At 40.5% G+C, this 21365-nt stretch overlaps 2 protein-coding genes across 2 annotated transcripts; both read right to left on the bottom strand.

The window, feature by feature from the left end:
* Positions 1 to 1871: 1871 nt before the first annotated feature.
* On the bottom strand, positions 1872 to 11922 carry LOC144020968 (arachidonate 12-lipoxygenase, 12R-type-like). Its single transcript, XM_077524905.1, has 14 exons — positions 11734 to 11922; positions 9645 to 9849; positions 9470 to 9551; positions 9260 to 9382; positions 9078 to 9181; positions 8200 to 8366; positions 7941 to 8084; positions 6192 to 6395; positions 6015 to 6101; positions 5770 to 5939; positions 5423 to 5544; positions 4292 to 4392; positions 4043 to 4213; positions 1872 to 2778 (listed from the first exon to the last, which is right to left on the bottom strand). Exons 1-14 carry the CDS (start codon positions 11872 to 11874, stop codon positions 2599 to 2601), a joined length of 2001 nt encoding a protein of 666 aa, XP_077381031.1. The 5' UTR covers positions 11875 to 11922; the 3' UTR covers positions 1872 to 2598.
* A 1909-nt stretch (positions 11923 to 13831) lies between these two features.
* LOC144020761 (arachidonate 12-lipoxygenase, 12R-type-like) lies at positions 13832 to 21365 on the bottom strand. The gene is made up of 14 exons (XM_077524538.1): positions 21154 to 21365; positions 19478 to 19682; positions 19309 to 19390; positions 18311 to 18433; positions 18116 to 18219; positions 17758 to 17924; positions 17471 to 17614; positions 16720 to 16923; positions 16536 to 16622; positions 16292 to 16461; positions 15918 to 16039; positions 15180 to 15280; positions 14514 to 14684; positions 13832 to 14212 (listed from the first exon to the last, which is right to left on the bottom strand). The coding sequence occupies exons 1-14, from the start codon at positions 21292 to 21294 to the stop codon at positions 14033 to 14035; spliced, it is 2001 nt and encodes a 666-aa protein (XP_077380664.1). The 5' UTR covers positions 21295 to 21365; the 3' UTR covers positions 13832 to 14032.

The raw sequence follows: 21365 nt of genomic DNA, 5'->3' as shown, positions 1-21365 counted from the left end.
TACAAGAATGGGCAACTTTTAGATGTGGCAACTGCGCACACGTGTCATAAAAAACACTAGCTTTTTTAATGAATGCATAATATTGTCACGCCGCCACCGGCGTGACGGCCCATGCTTTTATTTTGTGTCCATGTTTCCTGTCTTGTTTTGAAAATCCTAACTCTCCTCTCACCCCAGGTCACTTGCCCTTCCTGTCGCTCCCTAATTACCGGTCCCCGCCCATGATTACCACCACCTGCCACCAATCAAGACTCACAATAAAAGCCACCTGCATTCTCCCCTCAGTGACGAAGTGTCACAGTCAGTGCATGGAAGCGTCCCACAGTCCTTATGTCCTCGTTCATGTTGCCAAGTGTTTTTGCCTTGTTTTTGTGCCTTTTCCTCCCCAGTGGAGCGCCTTTTGTTACCCCTTTTGCCTTGTGCCCTTTTTCCTCCCTAGCGGAGCGCTTTTCGTTGTCCCCAGTACCTTTTGCCTGTTTTTTCCTCCCTAGTGGAGCGCTTTTTGTTCTCCACTTTTTTGCTTCCCTGTTCTCCTCTCAGCTTGAGAGGAGACACCTGTTGGCCGGAAATAAACCTGCTGCCTTGGTGGCTTACCTTACGCCTGCGTCTGAGTCCTACCTTACCTCGTCGTGTCAAATATAATCTGCTGTGGTGCCGAAGCCAAGGAGACGCAGGAGGTGTGTCGCAAAAGACTTTACTGAACATTCCTCAAACACCAAACAGGAAAACAACTTAAAGAACATCACCCTGAAACAGGGGTCGGCAACCCAAAATGTTAAAAGAGCCATATTGGACCAAAAAAAACAAAAACAAATATGTATGGAGCCACAAAAACAATTAAAAGCCTTATAAGCCTTATAATGAAGGCAACCCATATCTGTGCAAGTGCCAAGCAAGTCAGTGCAAGGGTAAAACGAAGCAGTATCTTCTTTTGTTAACATGCAACCAACGCAGCTATCCTCGGACCTGAACAACAAAGCACAATAATATCCCTAAAGCCTGGTTAACACGGCAAGATTTGTAAATTGTTGGCCGATTTCCAATCTTTGACAGACACCACATGTGAAGAGAGAGAAGAAAAAAAAATCCCGGGCGTTACAGTTTTGAACACGGCAGGATTATCTGTTACGGTTGTCGGGAGAGGAAATTGAAATTCTCCTGCCGTGTGAACCAGGCTTAAGTGTCATTCAGCGCAAGCGGCCTTAAAACATCACCCCTGGACAGCCATCGGAATTTGTTGTGTAGCAGGAGATCGGAATATTCACTGTCAACTTCATCAAGCAATGCACGGAACTGACGGTAGTTCAATGCTTTTGCAATTATTGATCATTAAAGTCAAGTCCAAGTCTATAGACTTGGACTTGACTTGACTTGACTTGACTGGACAAGATGATTTAGATTTAGAGACTTATAAGTCTCTAAATCTAAATCATCTTGTTCACCATTTCGATCACAAGGTTCATCACCTCCATACACTTCCGCATTGGCGATGAATGTAAATGATTCGGTCCAAGAAACATTAAATCCTCTGCTCTCCTCAGTTATTTTTTCCCCCCTTTGGGATCCATGGCCCATCACACAGGTGCCGGTTTGTTTGCAACAGCCACCTGCCTGGCATCCCGCCCTGCTGATAGAAATGTGTGTCGCAGGCTATGACGTAAATCTTCGTTTACATAAATGTTGAAATTTAATATTTATTCTACACATTTTTACAGCATTGGAAAAAGTTAAGAATCTTTGTGTCATGTTTATCCTCCTATTAAAACAATATATATATTAGGGGTGTTAAAAAAAATCAATTCGGCGATATATCGCGATACTACATCGCGCGATTCTCGAATCGATTCAATAATCGGCAGAATCTATTTTTTTTTTTTTTTTTTTTTTTTTTTTTTTTTTTTTTAGGATTCACACCTTGAGCATGGAAGAATGTTATATGAACGGAACATTAAGCCTTAATATTTTATTTTAATGCTGTTCAAACATGAAACAGATTACAACCTCTATAAGACTGAAATTTCAGATCAATAAATAATACATTTTCATATAAATCTTACACTCTACAAGCTTACTGATTAGTATTTTCTAAATTTGAATGAAAAAAAATCGCAACAATCGACTTATAAATTCGTATCGGGATTAATCGGTATCGAATCGAATCGTGACCTGTGAATCGTGATACGAATCGAATCGTCAGGTACTAGGCAATTCACACCCCTAATATATATACAGTATATTTCTCTTCCCCATCTTTTTCCATTTTCAAACATTTTTGAAAAATCTCCAGGGAGCCACTAGGGCGGCGCTAAAGAGCCGCAGGTTGCCGAACCCCGCCATAAAACCTTCCCCCTGAACCCACTTAACAAAACATTAGTTTCATGGGGGAATTATGTCACGAGCACCACACAGCATTCATTAATAATCAATTGCAACACCAGCTATGTGGTCTACAGACACAAATGCCCTTAGTTTTACATCACAGACTTAAATCCAGACTTGCCCAGCACAAATAAGCCATAAGGACTGGTAACCCTCCCTACCCCATGGAACTGCTTTATAAATGCTCAATTTCCTTTTGATTGAGACTTTCCAATGTTTTTAGATGGCCACACTGTTCTCTACGTTGTTCGGATCCAGGTACGTGTACGGGATCTCCAGACTTTTGTTCCTGTTGTTGATCGTGATCGACACCTTGTCGAGCTCGGCTTTGAAATCCTTTTGCAGCTGGCGGGGGATCTCCTCGGTGAAATGGTCCTCTGGGTAGTGTCCGAGGGGGACCTGTTGAAACAAAGAACATACGCGAGTATATAAAAGTTCAGTTCTCAAACAAGTATCTTTTGGTTTGAGACACTTGAGCGGGATAACTATGTACTTTAAGACATATTGCATATGAGTTTTGTCAACCAGTTCCCATGTACTGTGTGGACTATGCGACCACGTTGTGGCATTCTGAGGGCGTTGAGACCGGCTTTCATGAGTCGTTCCTTCCCTTTACAGTTGGAGTAGAAGTCCAATAAGCCATTTTTAAGAAATTAGAAACACACGGGGATCTGAAATAACGTAGCGTGTCCACCTTGTTGTCATGTTTTGGTTCTGTTTAGGGTGGGTTTTTGCTTTGTTTTTTGTTGGGTTTGTAGTTTGTCATGTTTATGTTCTGACTTCCTGGTTTTCCCTAGTCTCGTTTAGCCTTTCCATGTCCACCTGTGTGTACCTGCCCGTCCTCATGTGCCAACCAATCAGCACCCCCTTCCATTTGTGTCTTGCCCAGCTGTGTCTCGTCGTGTGTAATTAGTGTGTGTATTTAGTTTTCGGTTTTCGCTTCAGTTCTGGTCGGTTCATTCTGTCAGGACTCGAAAGTGTGGTGGTGGACCCAAATGCAGGAGGCGGACAAGTCAGGGAGGCAGAGGTGCGAAAACGGAGTAAATTTAATCAAACAAAACTAAAGTTGCAAACAGGGCTTGGTAACAACGAATAACAAAATACCGAAGGGAAAAACAATACACGAGCAGACTTAACTGTGGGAGCATGGACGTGGGGCAACAAGAACAATGAACCGGCAAACACTGACACGAAAACCAGTAACTAAATACACACACTAATTACACACGACGAGACACAGCTGGGCAAGACACAAATGGAAGGGGGTGCTGATTGGTTGGCACATGAGGACGGGCAGGTACACACAGGTGGACATGGAAAGGCTAAACGAGACTAGGGAAAACCAGGAAGTCAGAACATAAACATGACAAACTACAAACCCAACAAAAAACAAAGCAAAAACCCACCCTAAACAGAACCAAAACATGACACTTGTATCTCACTCTGAGGTTCAAATCTCAGCTCTGTTCCCCCAGTGCTTGTGTGGATTTACTCCGGGTGCTCCAGCTTTCCTTACCACAATCCCAAAACATGCTTTGATGACTCTAAATTGTGCGTAGGTTTGGATGTGAATGTGAAACACTGTTTTTGAGTAGAATGAGGAGTGCCATAGAAAATGGATGGTTGGATATTTATTTTGTCAGATCGAGTTTGGTCTACTTACAAAGTCGGAAGGCTGCCTGCTGAGCAGCCAGACTGCGGCCATTCCCTGAGCAGTCGCGTTGATGACGGGCAACGTCTGCAACATTGTGGCCTCGCTGGTTGTCCCCTTTTTGGTTGGGGGAGGACGCTGCAGGGTCGCGGGGGTGTTGGGCATCCAGCCACTGTAATCGTACTGCAAATAAGGGTTTACAATATGCATCCTTATACCTGCTTAGGCCAGATTGAATGAAAGGAAGTGCAGGGAATTTACCTGGCCGCTGTTTACAGCTGCATGCTGGCATGAGCTCGTAAACATCACCATGGTTGCAAATTTGATCAGGTCTGACACGCTGGTGAAACTTTGAGGGATACCTGAGAAAAAGAGTGAGGAAAAAGGCATCATTGTGAGATGTTTTTGCTGGTAAGTAACATATGTGTGGCACTATAATGAAATCTAATACAAGAAATAGTGGTACACCCCCAACATCCCCAAACATACAATTTAATTTTCGTTTATTTTTATAGGCGTGCTTGAGGATTGACGGAATACATGTACCGGCGTTGCGTATTCAGAATATGAAAAAAATAAAATAAAATAAAAATGTAACTCTAATCTGTTATAGTACAGGGGAAAAAATGTAATCAGATTACAGGTACATTTCTTAACTCTTTCACTCCCAGCCATTTTCACAGAAACAATCCCGTTCGCTCCCGGCTGTTTTACTGGATTTTGACTGATTTTGCAAGGCCCACAGAATATTGTGTTCTATTGCTATAAAAGCATGGAACCTGTCAAAAGAAAGATTAAAGTCTCTTCTTTCATCAGGGAAAAAAAGTATGTTTCTATCTGTTTCAGTTTTGCAGCAATTAGCATTAGAAGAGAGCTAAGTTTGATCAGTTTTCACAAATCTATTCAAAATTGTAAGTAATTGAGCTTTTTTTTCGACATGGCCCTGGTTGATCTCCTTTGCTCTGCTGCCACCTGCTGGCCGTTTGTGTAATAACTACCATTTCTGCAATTTGCAATTGAGAGGCTGCATCAAAACCTTCTGTATGCTCTAGCATAAAAAACAAAAAAACAAAACAAAAAACTTATAAATACGTCCTTGGGACACTTAGAACATTAAAAAAAAGCAAAAACGTATTTACACGTTATTGGGAGCAAATGAGTTAAAAATGGGGATTATTTCAAGGGATTACAATTTCTACGATGAGAGAGAGAGAGAGAGAGATGCTAATCACAGGCAAAAACAATACAGCACACTGTTTGTTTTCATCGTGTCAAGTGCGTTGCAACACGGATATATATAAAAATGTGTGGATGTATTGTGGAACACGATGTCTCTGCGGAAAGGTGTTGAAGAATAAAAATGAACATGTTGCACGGCCCATCAAAGGTCACCTGTTTGTGGCTGGGAAAGGAATCCGTGTTCAAAAATGTCCCCGATCCAAGTCTGAAGTTCAGAGTCACGCTGGACCGCGCTGTCACTTTTATAGTAGTGCTGTATCACTCCCTGCACAAATCTTTTGAGAGACAATTTGTATTATTACACATCCATTCTTCTAAATACGTCATTGGTATTTCATTGAAAATGATCTAGTTTAGGGTGAAAATTAATTCCCAAACTGTATCTGCACATTCATCCACAAAAATGTGATTGGTTCTTCCTGGGCCCATCCTCCACCCCTCTACTTATGCAGAAAATGGTTTTGTATAATTTTTTTCTGATGAAAAAATGCTTATCCTACTTGAACATGATGTTCCAAATTTGGAGCCCATCATCCCTGTAGTAGAAGTTGGGCACGTCCTGCATGTCGCGATCAGCAATATTGTCGGGGATGCAAAGTGACCGATAGGTGATCGAGGACAGCGATCTGGCCAAGATCTTTGGCGTAGTCTCTCCACCGGATGCAGAAAACTGAGGAATAATAAAATACATGGCGTAAAACAGAGAAGCTTAAATGTCATGCTGAAAGCAAAAGTTGACTTTTACCAGGGTGAAGACTCCGGTGGGTCCTATGAGCTGGTCCCGAGCTAATTCATTGATTTGCAGTGTGTATCGAGTGTGAGGTATGAGAAGCTAAAGGGACAGAAGGAAGGATCATGAGACGAAATCTTCAGACAAAAGATGTTCTGATCAATAAAACCAAAGTGGGCAACTTCCCGTTACCTTGTAGAGGGGATGCACCATCGGCAGATTGCGCAACAGTGACACCGCGAAAGCCTCCGCCAGCAGGTGAGTGCGCAGAAAGTGCGCATTGAGCTGGTGCTCGGTGAAATCTGCACTTCTCACAAAAATCTTAGCTGTCAGCCAGTCATACGTCGAGTCAGTTGGGAGGAAGATGGGGTTGTCATCACCTGGAATCTGCTTCAGCTGTGGGAAGAGGCATCAATATGATTGGACGTTTGACTGGACGTGGTTTTGTTTTTGCTTTTTTCTGCAAATGCTGCAGTGATCGAACACAGTTCTCATGTTCCATCTTTCTTTGGGATAGACCCAGATACTTCACTAAAGACTTTGTTGTTGCTCTGGAAACCATGGCCACAGATTTCAAAATGCTGATTATTTTCCTGCCTCAGGAGACATTTTGATAAAGCCGTTAGCCGACCTGTATAAATGTATCATCCGCAAATTACGAGTCAATCTGCGGTGATTCTTGAAGAGAGACTACATCCACCTCGGTGTTTACCAGTTAGGGGTGTGAATTGCCTAGTACCTGACGATTCGATCCGTATCACGATTCATAGGTCACGATTCGATTCGATACCGATTAATCCCGATATGAATTTGCAAGTCGATTGTTGCGATTGTTTTTTTTTACTCAAATTTACAAATACCATTCAGTAAACTTGCACATCTACACTGGAAGATTTGTATGAAAATGTATCATTTATTGATCTGAAACTTCAGTCTTATAACTGTGAGCCACTGTATTTAACAAACATGTTGTAACATTGTTCATGTTTGAACAGCATTGAAATAAAATATTAAGGCTTAATGTTAGGGCTGGGTATTGCCGCCAACCTCACGATACGATACGTATCACGATACAGGGGCCACGATACGATACGTATCACGATACAGGGGCCACGATACGATACGTATTGCGATACATATGTATCCCACATAAGACACATTTTATTTTATTTTTATTTTTTTTAACAAAATAGAGCAAAATTGGTACACTGAGACACATGCCATGTTAAGTTTATAAGTAAATAAATGTTGACATTCTTCCTCTGCTTTCATTTTTATTAGCCAGTCACAGTGTCCAATCACTGGTGAGCTATTTTTGCATTAATTGAAGGCAATTAACTTCAAAGACGCTGCTGGTTTTTATTTTTTAGGTACAATGCAAGCTGCAAAGGCAAACGTTAACTGCCTATTTAAAGTTAACAAGCAATATCGATTCTGACGCCTGCGTATCGATACGTGTATTGTAATGAGGCCCGCAACGATATATTGCCGTATCGATTTTTTGAGCACACCCCTACTTAATGTTCCATTAATATAACATTCTTCCATGCTTAAGGTGTGAAAGTTAGACGTTTTGTTGAATATTTTTTCATCAAAAATGGATGTTAAAAAAAACGATTCGGTTGCCTATTGAATCGATTCGAGAATTGCGTGCTGTAGTATCGCGATATATTGCCGAATCGATTTTTTTTTTAACACCCCTACTACCAGTCAAGATGTTTTCTATGCATTGTTGAGGAAATGTGTCCCACAAGCTCGCTGAGCCGAAGCAAGAGAAATGCAATGTAAAATCCAAAGACTTGAAAGCAGTCAAATGGGTGAGCCAGAGTACGTCTGGTACTGTGAAATCTCACCACGTCACTCACAATCTCAGGCTGACGGGACATTCACCGTACGTTAAAAATGTTGACACGCTAATGAGCATCGGAGTAAACTCGTCACCTGAATGGCAATCGGCATCAGCTTGTCATCGGGTCTTTTGTGAAGCAGGACGAGCGGCGCCATCAGGTACTGCTGAATCCCTTGGATGATGTTTGCAGGCATCCCATCCAGGTTCTTGTAGTCACACAAGTAAATGTTGCCTTGCTGATTGAGAGAAAACATATCTGCGTGTTTAAAATAAATTGTAGATGTAATGCAATACCAAGCTAGTTGCACCATTGACAAGATATTTATAAAAATATTCCGTCAAACGTGATACCTGCAACTCAGTGGAAAGGTTTGAGCCATCGGGGATGAAGACCATGTCATCAGTCACAGGGAAGTTGTTGGGCAGAGTTTTGCAACGTCGGATCAAGTTGGGATGGATGCCATTTAGATACTGGTAGGCAAAGAACCAGTCCTCCTTCCAGTGTTCCTGCACATAATCTGACAAAAAATAAATAAATAAAAAATTGTCACAATGTGGATTTCTTTTTCGACAGTGAGAAAGGAACTTGTTGTAAGAATTTATTACTGCTGACCATGCCAGCAAAATTTAAAATGTAAGCCATTTTTTGAGCACTTGGCCGACATGTCGTGATTGTTCGTTTGTGGCTTCAGCTGAAAAATATTTTGCTTTTTTCACTCCCAGCCATTTTCACAGAAACAGTCCCGTTCGCTCCCGGCTGTTTTACTGGATTTTGACTGATTTTGCAAGGCCCACAGAATATTGTGTTCTATTGCTATAAAAACATGGAAGCTATCAAAAGAAAGATTAAAGTCTCTTCTTTCATCAGGAAAAAAAAGTAAGTTTCTATCTGTTTCCGTTTTGCAGCAATTAGCATTAGAAGAGAGCTAAGTTTCATCAGTTTTCACAAATCTATTTCAAACTGTAAGTAATTAAGCTTTTTTTCTACATGGCCCTGGTTGATCTCCTTTTTTCTGCTGCCACCTGCTGGCCGTTTGTCTAATAACTACCATTTCTGCAACCGTTCTTTGCAGTTGAGAGGCTGTATCAAAGCCAAATGTATGCTCTAGCATAAAAAACAAAAAAACGTATAAATACGTCTTTGGGACACTTACAACGTTAAAAAAACGTATTTATACGTTATTGGGAGGAAATGAGTTAAGAACAGAATAACCATGAATCATTACTACCTGATAAGGGCGTGTCTTTGTTACGGAACACGTCATTGATATCATCAAGATGTTGCCAATTTTCCTGGTTCTCGGTCAGCCCCTTTAGCTGAAGCTCAGCCAGCCTGGGAAACAAACAAGCAGATTTTGCATAAGACACCGGAACCTCAAAAGTCAAACAACCCCGAGGTGACATAATATACCCTGTAGCCGCTGTAAATGCAAACTCTGTCGTCTTGGTGAAGGAGAACTGGACCTCATCTGGAAGGGTCATAGGACCATCTGCCTTAATGGAGTAGGTCACACCTGGGTGATACAAATCCCAGCTAGTGGGTGGTGTAAAGGTTAATGTTGCCTTTATACAGTATGTCTTAAATGTAACATGGACATGTTGGAAATATGTGAACACTCACGCATAGTCTACACTTCGCTGACTCAACTCCTGCTCCCTTGCGTATTGACCAAGAGGATTACTTTCATCAAAGATCCTCAAAGCTTGTAAAAAAAACAAAAAAACAATCAATTTACATGAGAATTAATTGCAGCTATTTCAAACAAAATGGCACACAAGCACGCAAATCAACCCACCTTTGCCCTCTCTGAAGCGGTGAGTCTCGCTGTCACTGATCCAGCAGTAGACAGGAAAACTGTAGATGTCGTTCTCAGGTGATTTGACTTCCACCTTGTCAGGGAACCAAGCGTCGCTGGGCAAAATGAAAAATTGGCGTTTGTCTAGTTCTATCAGAACCAGCCGTCCAAGGGATTTGGGGCAGGAAACAGTGTATGTTGTGACCTAGAAAATGAAAATATTTTGAATTTTGTTGAAAATATTAGGTGTACTGTTATGGTCTTGTCACATTTTGGTGCTGTCATGTCCACTCCAGATGAGCAGATGAAGATGACAACGCTTGCTCGGGAAACGAACTAACGACCAATCATGGCTCAGTTTGCTACCGTCACATCCAATCCCAGAAAACAGGTGAGCCGTGATCGGTCATTGCCAGTTTCCTGATCACCTGTGATGTCATTTTCAGTCGACAGAAAGTGGCAAAATGTGCTTTTAAAGGCATTAATTGTATATGAAAATAATGAAGCTATCAAATATAGCACAATGCAAAATATTACTTTTTAATGTTGTTGAAATTTAGTCACATATCCCTTTAACCCAAATCACCTGGACAGCTACACATGGATGCAAACTAAAAACTAAAATGAACTAAAACAATTAATCTCAATCAAATAAAATAAAATTATCCACTACACATAATTAAAAAAAGGTAAAATGGCAAAAATGATTGTCTTGACTAAAATTAGCCAATTATGGTTTCTGTTTTCATATGGTTGGACAAAAATGAAGACTAAAATGTTCGACTGCAGTCAACTAAAACTTGACTAAATGGAAACGAGATGACGTTGAGTAAATGTAATTAAAATGGGATTAAAAACTAACAAGTGTGATCAAAACTAGACTAACTGATAATTACAAAAAAAAAATGGCTGATAAAATTTACAAATAACAATTTACAAATACTACATCGCCCATAACTAATAAGCAGGTCCAGATTCAGTAGAAGAGGATTCTTCAATTTAATGTGACTGGCAAGTTGCAACCAGATGCAGTTTGTTTTAGGTATGACATCAACACGAGACCTCGATCTGGTTGTGTGTAGCTGCGTTTCGATCTGGCCTCTATCAGGGTACAGAAACCCGAAGACTGTGCAAGCATCACCATCTACGCCCCCTCATGCTGCCAAAGCAGCCCAGGGTTGCATAATTTGCACTGACGTCCTGACTCAATCAGTCAAGCGGCGGATGCAACACTTTGCAGAAAAGACAATGAGCAGACGTGTTGTTTACTCATTCACTGCCATTGACGGAAAAAGACGTCAAATGATGCATTTTTTTTTTTTTTTTTTTTTTTTGCTGGTCTGGCAATGAATGTGTTAATAAATATCTAAAAAAAAAATAATAATAAAAGTGGCCCTTAAAGCTTTATATTTTTTCTGTATGTGACCCTCAGAGGAAAAAGTTGAGACACCCCTGGTGTAAAAGATACTGCCATTCTTGAGTCTGGCAGTATTTTAAACGGGCATGTTATTAACTCATTCACTGCCATTGACGGAAAAAGACGTGAAGTGATGCAATTTTTTTTTTTTTTTTTTGCTGGTCTGGCAATGAATGTGTTAAGACACCTTGAAACTGTTCTAATGTATGAAAAATACATCATGTGCCTCCTTTAAAGACAGTCCGGTAAAACAAAGACAAGTAAAATGGTTCGTAAAGAAAGTCAACAGGACAGCCAGAATTTGGATCAGATTCAGAAGGGTGTTGCATCATTCCCACCTCACCTAACCTGATTGAAGTAAACATGGGTGGGACAATAATTTCACCTCCCAAAAGTAACCACACTAACACACAAGCATATCATTAGTACCTCAACCAAACTATGTCAATCCAGTGCTCTGTTTTCGTCAAAGAACTAAAATACTAAGTTTTAAGAATAAACTTATTGCCTATTTTATTAACCTATACATTTTAAATGGTCAATACATTTGTTGTTTTTAGTTTCACTCATTAATATTTGATTAGCAATGAATCAGCTTTTGGCACTTCCTGTTTAACGCAGGAGCAGGAAAAAGTTGCTTCAACTAAATGATTTCTTTTTTTTCAAACTTACCGCTCCTCTGAAGATGACCAAAGACCTCAGCCACGTGCGGTCACTCTCGCCATCTGTGCCCACCAGCTTAATGTGCACAGGGTTCACTGTGGTGGCGTGAACTCGATCGCCAGTGTAGACGGTCACCTCATAATCCACCATTGTTGTTTTCCAGAATGATGAGGAAACCTAATAAGGGGTTAAAGCCGTTCTTCTTCCAACCAGATGCAGTCTGCCACAACAGCTTTTTATGTACCTGTATGCTAAATTGTGGGAGGAGCCTGCTGCAGGCTTTTGTTCGGAATGTCAGACATGTATGAGCAATGTGCAAATTCAAGGTTGCAACTGCAGAATTCAAGTGAGGTCTGGTTTTTACACGCACATATTGTAAGACGTATAATAATCACATCTGCCTATCAAGTTGATGATTTTTTTTTTTATCTCGTTTTGGATTGTTTCGTTTAATTGACTTTTATCTTAGGTTTGAGTTTTATTTACCAAGTGAAGTGAGTTAAAGTGCTTTACACATTTTTGTGCATTGGTTCACCATATCATACAGAACGGTTTGCTTCTTCAACTTAGGAAACAATTTCAACCATAAACTAAGAATGTAACGTCTCATCATGCAAGATGAAAAGGGTTAAACGTTCTGAAAAACACCAACCTGGAGTCTTGCAAAAAAAAATTTGTGGTTCGACACGGGTTCAAACTGTGGATATTTGTGCAACTTTAGATGTGTACTGTACGTCGACTTTCATTTGCAGCGGGCGTACTAAACCAGTAGCAACACGCACAGCATTATAGTGGGACTGGGCCCAATATTTATTTATGTATTTATTTATTTATTTATTTTTTTTTAAAAAAAGAAAGAAAAAAAAGAAAAAAATATTATTATTTTTTTTAATCAGCGCTATATCCTGAATATATATGTGATCTTTCCCAAAACACCTCGGGTCATATAAGGGGTAAAGGCGAAGTCGAGAATTTTTTCTGAACATCAGCTTGTTGATCCTTCCGGCCAGGATTCAAACTTGTGAGAAGTTCACCTAACTAGACAAGGCGTGTCGCCATCATTGTCGCGTGGCTTCCCGCCAAAAAACTATTAGGTTTCGCAACAACAGTATCATTAAAGAGCAGCATTTTTCAACTTTTAGTGTTGATGGTGCCTCCCTTCTTTCGTGACGGGAGTTAAAAAAAAAAAAAAGTTACATGCTAATATATAGGAACAACTTGGATGGACGTTAAAACCACATGAATCTCTTATCATCGTGCTGTGCATGATAACGGTTATCAGCAATATCAATATATTGCTTCAAGAAATGTACCCCCTTGCAAAAAAAAAAAAAAAAAAAAAAGACATTCTATTATATTTTGAGTATGAAATGTGAAGAAAAAAAAACAGCCATCAAATGTACTTTAGCATGTTAAAAATTAAAATTCGAACCCAAATTAACTTACATGCATCAGAAGCGCCCAAAAATGTACTTCAAATGACCGCCCCATGCAAAGTCTTTTTAAAAGTTAAAAAAAACAAAAAACAAAAAAAAACCTAAAAATATGCAGTGTCGTCCTTTCATTTGATGTGCGTGCATGTGCAGTGCACAAGTCGACAAGAGCGAAGACTTGTCTGCCTGGGAAGAAGCACAACATCATAAATTGAAAACAACATTGGTTCGGCTGGGCTACATATTTTGCTCTGAAAAGGCAACAAAGCAATGACAAAAACCTGTCCATCAGGTTTCATTTGGAAAACTTATTTGGGTACAAACGACTTACCTATTGAATAGTTAACATTCATTACAGATGTTTTGTTGAGTTTAAAATTGAGGAAATTACGTGTAGCCGACAACTCTTATACACCACGTCACCGGGTAGTAGCTATACTATGATATTTTTTTTTTTTAAGAATGAGAAGCAGAAGCGTCCTCTCTTGCCTTGCGCTTTGTCTTCCTGGATGGCGACACTTAAAAATAGATGATGGGGAAACCGGATTGAAGCAACCCAACTGTGATGCTCCATCGTTCACACATACGTTATGGCACAATTCTACTTTGACTGAAGAATGTACGGCAAATTGGTGTCGAGCAGGAAGTAATTGTGAAATCGTCAGATTTGTAAATGCTTGTGATATTTGAACTTTTATTTGCCGCACACAAATACATACATTGTTTCATTAAAACAAGGTTTCACATGCTTTTCACTTTTTTGCTGTTCGCCTGCAAGTATTCAAGTCGACACAGAGCATAACGGAAAAATATATATATATATATTTGACTAACAGTTAACTAAACCTCCTTTTTTGATTGTAACGTTCCGATGTTTAGATGGCCACACTGTTTTCAACCTTCTTTGGATCCAGGTAAGTGTAAGGGATTTCCAGACTTTTGTTTCTGTTGTTGATCGCGGTCGACAACATGTCAAGCTCAGCTTTAAAATCCATTTGCAACTGGCGGGGAGTCCCTTCACTGTAATGGGCCTCGGGATAGTGGCCGAGGGAGACCTATTGACACAAATCATATACGTGAATTATAGTAGTTTTCTCATCAACTAATTGTCTTTCAGTCTGTTGTATATTCTGGTAGATTGATGTTCCTCCGCTCGCTTATGGTCACTAGCTTTTGTTCGTGGCTGGATTGACAAGACAATCACAAAAATCACAAATACAATACAATACAATATGAGTTTCCGTCATAGGAAGACCCTTAGAACAGTTGAGTGACTGATATTCTTCCACGGTACACCAGACTCACAACCCAAACCTGGATCAATATAACAATAAGTATCTGCTTTGTTGTACTTACAAAGTCTGAGGACTGCCTACTGAGCAGCCAGACCGTGGCCATTCCCTGAACGGTCACGTTGATCGGGGGCAACGTCTCGAGCATTGTGGCCTCGCTTGTTGTCCCCTTTTCAGTCGGCGGAGGACGCCGCAGGGTGGCGGGGGTGTTGGGCATCCAGCCACCATAGTCGTACTGCAATGAGGGTTCCCATTAACTCATTTACTCCCAATAACGTATAAATACGTTCTATTTTAAATATTATTGTGTTCCCAAAGATGCATTTATACGTGTTGGCTTTGATGCATCCTCTGAACTGAAGAGAATGCTGAGAAGCAATGGTAGTTATTAAAAAAAACTGCCAGCAGATGGCAGCAGAGTATAAGAGACCAAAAAGCTCTTTTCCCCACTATTTTAAACAGATTTGTGAATAATGATGAAAATTAGCCATATCCTAATGCTAATTGCTGCAAAATGGAAACAGGTAGAAATGTACTTTTTTTTCCCCCTGATGAAAGAAGAGGCTCTATTCTTTCTTTTGGTAGATTCCATGTTTTTATAGCAATAGGGCACAATATTCTATGGGCCTTGCAAAATCAGTCAAAATCTAGTAAAACAGTGAAAATGTCCTGGGAGTGAATGAGTTAAGACCCGAAGTAATATGAAGGATGTTTTTGTTGTTTATCACACCTGCCCGCTGTTTACGGCTGCATGTTGGCACGAACTGGTGAACATCACCATGGTGGCAAACTTGGTCAATTCAGGCACAGTAGTGAAACTCTGAGGGATTCCTGGGAGGGGAAAAAAAGAACATGAGAGAACTGTATCAGTCTCGGAACCTTGAGCTGCTGGTGAATAAAATGTGCCCACGCGTAGCATCATTCTCTGTAAATATTAGGGATGTCACAATAAGGGCAATATCGTGATATTGTGATATTAAAACTGCCACAATATCGTCGTCGTCATGTTCACAATATTTAAAAGGAACTCATCTGTTAAAAAAAAAGTCAGGTTGATTTCCATTTGTGCAATTCTAGCACCCTCTCGTGGCTATTTTATGAGTGCAATTACATTTTCATTAGGGATGTTTTGGCCTTCTATGTTTAAAATTATGCTAAATGTCAGATAAAGGGGAACCTAATTTGCTTGTGAAGCGATCAATGTGTGCTTCTATTAGCAAGTAAGAGCCTCACTGTTGTTATTAGAGATTGTAGGTGGTTTATAGCATTGCTGTTATGTACAAAAGCACAGTATTGTGCTTGCTTTTTTTTTTTAGTATGAGCTCGTTTTTTTTACAATATTGTGATCTTTTTTAAATATCGCCAACAATCGCCACAATATCGTTATAATTATCGTATCGTGAACTTCATATCGTGATCATATCGTATCGTGATGTTTGGATATCGTTACATCCCTAGTAAATATCACCTGTTTGTGGCTGGGAAAGGAATCCGTGTTCAAAAATGTCCCCGATCCAAGTCTGCAGTTCGGAGTCTCGTAGGACGTCGTCATCACTTTTGTAGTAGTACTGTATCACTCCCTGCACAAATCTTGTGAGAGACAACTTGTATCATTATACATCTATGCTGCTAAATACCGTCACTGATACTTAGACTATTCTATGAGAACCATTAGGATTCTTGGGTTGAACAGTCCCTTTGGTGTCATAGTTACTTCAAAGGAGAAACTAAATTATGATATCTGCAGATTCAACCAGATCCTCGAGAAAATTCAATTTGACCACCCGACTACAAAGATTTGTAGATTGCCGTTACAATAATTTCTCACGCAAAAAGTCGTACTTGAACATGACGCTCCACAGTTGGAGTGCATCATCTCTGTAGTAGAAGTTGGGCACATCCTGCATGTCGCGATCAGCGATGTCGTCGGGGATGCAGAGGGACCTGTAGGTGATCGAGGACAGCGATCTGGTCAAGATTCTCGGCACAGCCTCTCCGCCAGAAGCTGTAAACTGAGGAATAGTACAATACATGAAGTAAGCAGAGCATCTGAAATGTCAAGTTGAAAACAAAGGATGACTGTTACGTTGGTGAAGACTCCGGTGGGTCCTATGAGCCGGTCCCGAGCTAATTCATTGATCTGCAGAGTGTATCGAGTGTGGGGTATGAGGAGCTAAAGGGTAAGAAGGAAGGACCATGAAACAAACTCTTCGGATGTCTTGATGAATAAAATCACTTGATCGAAACCAGATTGGGAAAGTTCCTGTTACCTTGTACAAGGGATGCACCATGGGCAGGTTGCGCAGCAGTGACACAGCAAAAACTTCAGCCATCAGGTGAGTGCGCAGCAAGTGGGCGTTGATTTGATGTTCTGAGAAATCAGCACTTCTCACAAAAATCTTAGCCGTCAGCCAGTCGTACGTTGAGTCAGTTGGGAGAAAGATGGGGTTGTCGTCGGCTGGAGTCTGCTTCAGCTGTGGGAGGGGATAGAAATAATCTCAAGTAAGGATGGACGTTTGAAGGACGACATGTTGGATTTTGTAACTGCCGATGCGACACCGATCTGCACCGTCACTCTATTCTTCCCTGAGATTCTTCTGCACTTATTTAATGCAGTTTTCAAACTGAAAACCATGGCATCAGGTTGAAGTGTTGATTTGAAACCGGTCACATTTTGCAAAGAGCAGAAATGAGATCCTTGGGCAACAAACCTAGAAAAACCTTCTTGACTTGGGGGACCACCACTTCAGTCTGCTAATCTAGAAGTACTGCCCCTGACCTACACACAATGTTGCACATGTGTGTGACCTACAGCTACTTTGGGAGCCTCACAGGTTCACTATACTTGTTTGTAATCCTTCAGCCTGATGTACTTTACTTCTGGTGTCCACCATGAGGGTGCGGGGATGTTTCAACCATCTTGCCGCAACATCGCCGAGCAGCAGGTTTGGCAATGAAGACACAGAATGGAATGCAGACTCTATATTACTATTATAGTACGTTGGATTAAACTAATGTCACCTGAATGGCAATCGGCATCAGCTTGTCGTCGGGTCTTTTGTGAAGCAAGACGAGGGGCGCCGTCAAGTACTGCTGGATCCCTTGTATGGTGTTTGCCGGCATTCCGTCCAGGTTCTTGTAGTCACACAGGTAAATGTTGCCTTGCTGTTTGAGGGCGAACAAATCTGAATTCTTATATTGTACTGTACTGTGTAGTGCAATGCCAAGGTTTTGTTGGAAAGAAAAAGGGTTCTATATATTCAATTTTTTTGTAAGATGATTGTGCGGAGTGTGAAACAAACTGTTACCTTCATCTCATTGGACAAGTTTGAGCCATCGGGAATGGAGACCATGTCGTCAGTCACAGGGAAATTCTCGGGTAGAGTTTTGCAACGTTGAATCAAGGTGGGATTGACTCCATTTAGGAACTGGTATGCAAATAACCAGTCTTCCTTCCAGTGTTCCTGGACATAATCTGACAAAACAGATAAACCTTTACAGCACAAGTCTTGTAAAACCAATGCTCATTGGTCAAAAATAATAATAATACAGAAATACTCCTGTTACTACTTTGCTGGTATACACGCAGTCTTTTATTCTATCCTGAAACACTTGACGAGTAACACGAAAGTTGTTGAGGATGTAAAAGCCATTTCGCCTCAGTACCCGATAAGGGCGTGTCTTTGTTACGGAACACATCATTGATATCGTCGAGATTTTTCCAATTTTCCTGGTTGTCAACCAGCCCTTTCAGCTGAAGCTCCGCCAACCTGGGAAACAAAGCAGGCAATAGCTATGTCAAGTAAAAGAAAGTAGTAAGCATTGGTCACATCACACTGGTCACATTTGGAGTGCTCTTACCCTGTAGCTGCTGTGAATGCAAACTCTGTAGATTTGGTGAAGGAGAACTGAACCTCATCTGGCAGGGTCATAGGATCATCTGTCTTTATGGTGTAGGGCACACCTGGGGCATACAACTCCCAGCTGTTGGACAGGTTTAAAGATTTGTGTCACCTCACACAGAATGCTTTCACTATACAAAAGAATTATTGAAAATATAATACATAAATAAGAATACCGTATTTTCCGCACTATAAGGCGCACCTAAAAGCCTTCAATTTTTTCAAAAGCTGACCCTGCGCCTTATAATCCAGTGCGCCTTATATATGGATCAATATTGAGCCGCAGCCGGTCAAGACGCTATCGGTGACCCTGCACGATCGGCAGAAGATTCCGCCATCTTGGATCGCTAGCTAATGCTAATGCTTTACCTCGGAGAAAATAATAAAACAGCTGTTTATTCATTTTGGGAGTGAATGGAGTTGTCAGAAAGCTGGTTTGTAATCTATTAACTCATTCACTCCCAAAAACGTATCCGTTTTTTAGGTTTTTGTTTGCTAGAGTTTTTGTATGAAGGCTTTGATGCAGTTTCTGGCCTGAAGTGGTCGCTTAAAGCGATAGTAGTTATTACAAAAAACAAAAAAAAAGTGTGCTTCATCTGTTTCATGAATGAAACTTTTTTTTTGTAATAACTACCATCGCTTTAAGCTTCCACTTCAGGTCAGAAACTGCATCAAAGCCTTCATACAAAAACTCTAGCAAACAAAAACCTAAAAAACGTATAAATACGTCTTTGGGAGTGAATGAGTTAATAAAGTTTGACTGACCTGACTGATATGTTGACATTCCCTTTAGCGCAGCACCATCTAATGGATGCATAACGTAACTCCAGTCTCTACTGTAGTGCCTTATATATGGAAAAAGTTTTAAAATATGTCATTCATTGAAGGTGCGCCTTATAATACGGTGCACCTTATAGTGTGGAAAATACGGTATACATCTACATACAACACACTCACTCATAGTCAACACTTCGCTGGCTCAGCTCCTGCTGCCTCGCGTACTGACCAAGAGGGTGGCTTTCATCAAAGATCCTCAGAGCTTTTAGAGCAAAACCGCAAACATTGCACGAGGATTATTTGTAGCTATCAAGTATTCAATGGCGGACAAGCACGCAAATCAACCCACCTTTGCCCTCTCTGTAGCGATGAGTCTCCCTGTCACTGATCCAGCAGTGCACTGGAAAGGTGTAGATGTCATCCTCAGGTGATTTGACTTGCACCTTGTCAGGGAACCAAGCATCATTGGGCAACAGGATGAATTGTCGTTTGTCTAGTTCTATCAGAAGCAGCCGTCCGAGGGAGTTTGGGCAGGAAACGGTGTAAGTTGACACCTGGGAAAATGAAAGGAAGTGTTGTCTCTTGAAATATTCACTGCACAATTACATGTAACAATTACATGGGAAAAGCGGGAAGAGAGGTCTAATCAAAGAGCCAGTGGAGGTCAATTGTAAGATAACCACATCGGTATGTCTACATAACCTCCAAAATTGGTTGAAATTTTGACGCCAAACCTGAGCTTAAATGGTGGTCGATATGATGTGTTTTCAACAACTCACGACATGAAAAGAGTTTTTTCTTTCGTAACCTCCAGGTAAAAAGCAGGTTCTCATTTGACACTTGATACGGTACACACACACAAACATAATGGCACAGTATTCGTATACCCTCAGTGCAAGACAATTATTCAAATGTTTTTTTTTTTTTAACTCATTCACTGCCATTGACGGAAAAAGACGTCAAATGATGCATTTTTTTTTTGCTGGTCTGGCAATGAATGTGTTAAATGCTATACTGTAATTCATACATGCATAGGACCAGTAACTGAATCAATGTTTTAAATAGTTTGTATAAAGAAATAAGGTTTAAATTTGGTCAAAACAGACATTGAAATGAGATTTGTATACGGATAGTTAGGTTGCATCCGCAAGCCATTGCATCATACCTAAAGATGTACATTTTACTCGACCTAATCTGCAAAACATCAATTAAGCAAAAATAATACATATACTATGATAATGATACCTCACCTGAAACTAAGCATACACTTTACAATACATTGCATTACAAATAAAATTGATGCATGAAATTTGCTGAAGTATTTTTCAAATATGAGTATATATAAATGTTTGACAATTGACAAGTCACAGCAACAACTGCTGCTTATTTGCCAATTGAGAGTTGAAATACTAAGTTAGCCGGTGTAAAAAAAGAAATAAATAAATAAATATATTAAAGTTTAGCTAAATTGCACGTGTTGTATTTACTTTTGTGTAAATTATGTCTTGGAAAAATTGTTTGCTACCAAGTACACACCTCGCAGATTTTTATTTTTTTTGAGAACCTTGATTTTCCTTTCAGAATAAATATTTTCTATGGGGTATTGTACTAAAGTAATTACAACATTTTATTTTTATTTATATAAATTCTTTTATTAACTCTGTGCCCTGCAATTGGCTGGCAACCAGTCCAGGGTGTACCCCGCCTATTGCCCAGAGCCAGCTGAGATAGGTTCCAGCACCCCCCGCGACCCTTGTGAGGAATAAGCGGTCAAGAAAATGGATGGATGGATGGATTTTATCAACTAATTTTTAAATGAGTAGAATGGAAGTTTGAATTCTAGATGACACACTGATTGGAACGTAGTTTCCAATAATCCAAACTGACAATACATTCATTTTATCGTTGAACTCATGCATTCATGTTTTTAATATGGACCTTGTGGGGACCTCGGTTGGCAACCAATCAGCTTTTAGGCGCTTCCGGTCCAACTCAAACGAGCACACAAAATAATGATTGACTTACTGATCCTCTGAAGATGACCAAAGACCTGAGCCACGTGCGGTCACTCTCGCCATCTGTGCCCACCAGCTTGATGTTCACGCTGTTCAAGGTGGTGGCGTTAACTCGGTCGCCTGTGTAGACGGTCACTTCATAGTCCACCATGGTTACTATAGGATGATGAGAAATCCTAATACGGGCAACGGGCTCTCTTCTTTGAACTCGAGACGACAAGC

The sequence above is a fragment of the Festucalex cinctus genome, chromosome 6 (genome assembly GCF_051991245.1).
Source record: "Festucalex cinctus isolate MCC-2025b chromosome 6, RoL_Fcin_1.0, whole genome shotgun sequence".
NCBI classification, from domain to species: domain Eukaryota; kingdom Metazoa; phylum Chordata; class Actinopteri; order Syngnathiformes; family Syngnathidae; genus Festucalex; species Festucalex cinctus.
This window is presented reverse-complemented; position numbering and strand designations above follow the sequence as displayed.

What these genes read in the sequence shown, in the direction of transcription:
- LOC144020968 (XM_077524905.1), bottom strand. Translation starts at nt 11,874, where the DNA reads ATGGTGGATTATGAGGTGACCGTCTACACTGGCGATCGAGTTCACGCC. An exon ending in TGGTCATCTTCAGAGGAGCG is followed by an intron (nt 9,850 to 11,733) that starts GTAAGTTTGAAA and finishes TTCATTTTCTAG; the next exon opens with GTCACAACATACACTGTTTC. An exon ending in CAAAGACACGCCCTTATCAG is followed by an intron (nt 8,367 to 9,077) that starts GTAGTAATGATT and finishes ATTTTTTGTCAG; the next exon opens with ATTATGTGCAGGAACACTGG.
- LOC144020761 (XM_077524538.1), bottom strand. Translation starts at nt 21,294, where the DNA reads ATGGTGGACTATGAAGTGACCGTCTACACAGGCGACCGAGTTAACGCC. An exon ending in TGATGCCGATTGCCATTCAG is followed by an intron (nt 16,924 to 17,470) that starts GTGACATTAGTT and finishes CCCCTCCCACAG; the next exon opens with CTGAAGCAGACTCCAGCCGA. An exon ending in GTAGGCAGTCCTCAGACTTT is followed by an intron (nt 14,213 to 14,513) that starts GTAAGTACAACA and finishes TTGTGTCAATAG; the next exon opens with GTCTCCCTCGGCCACTATCC.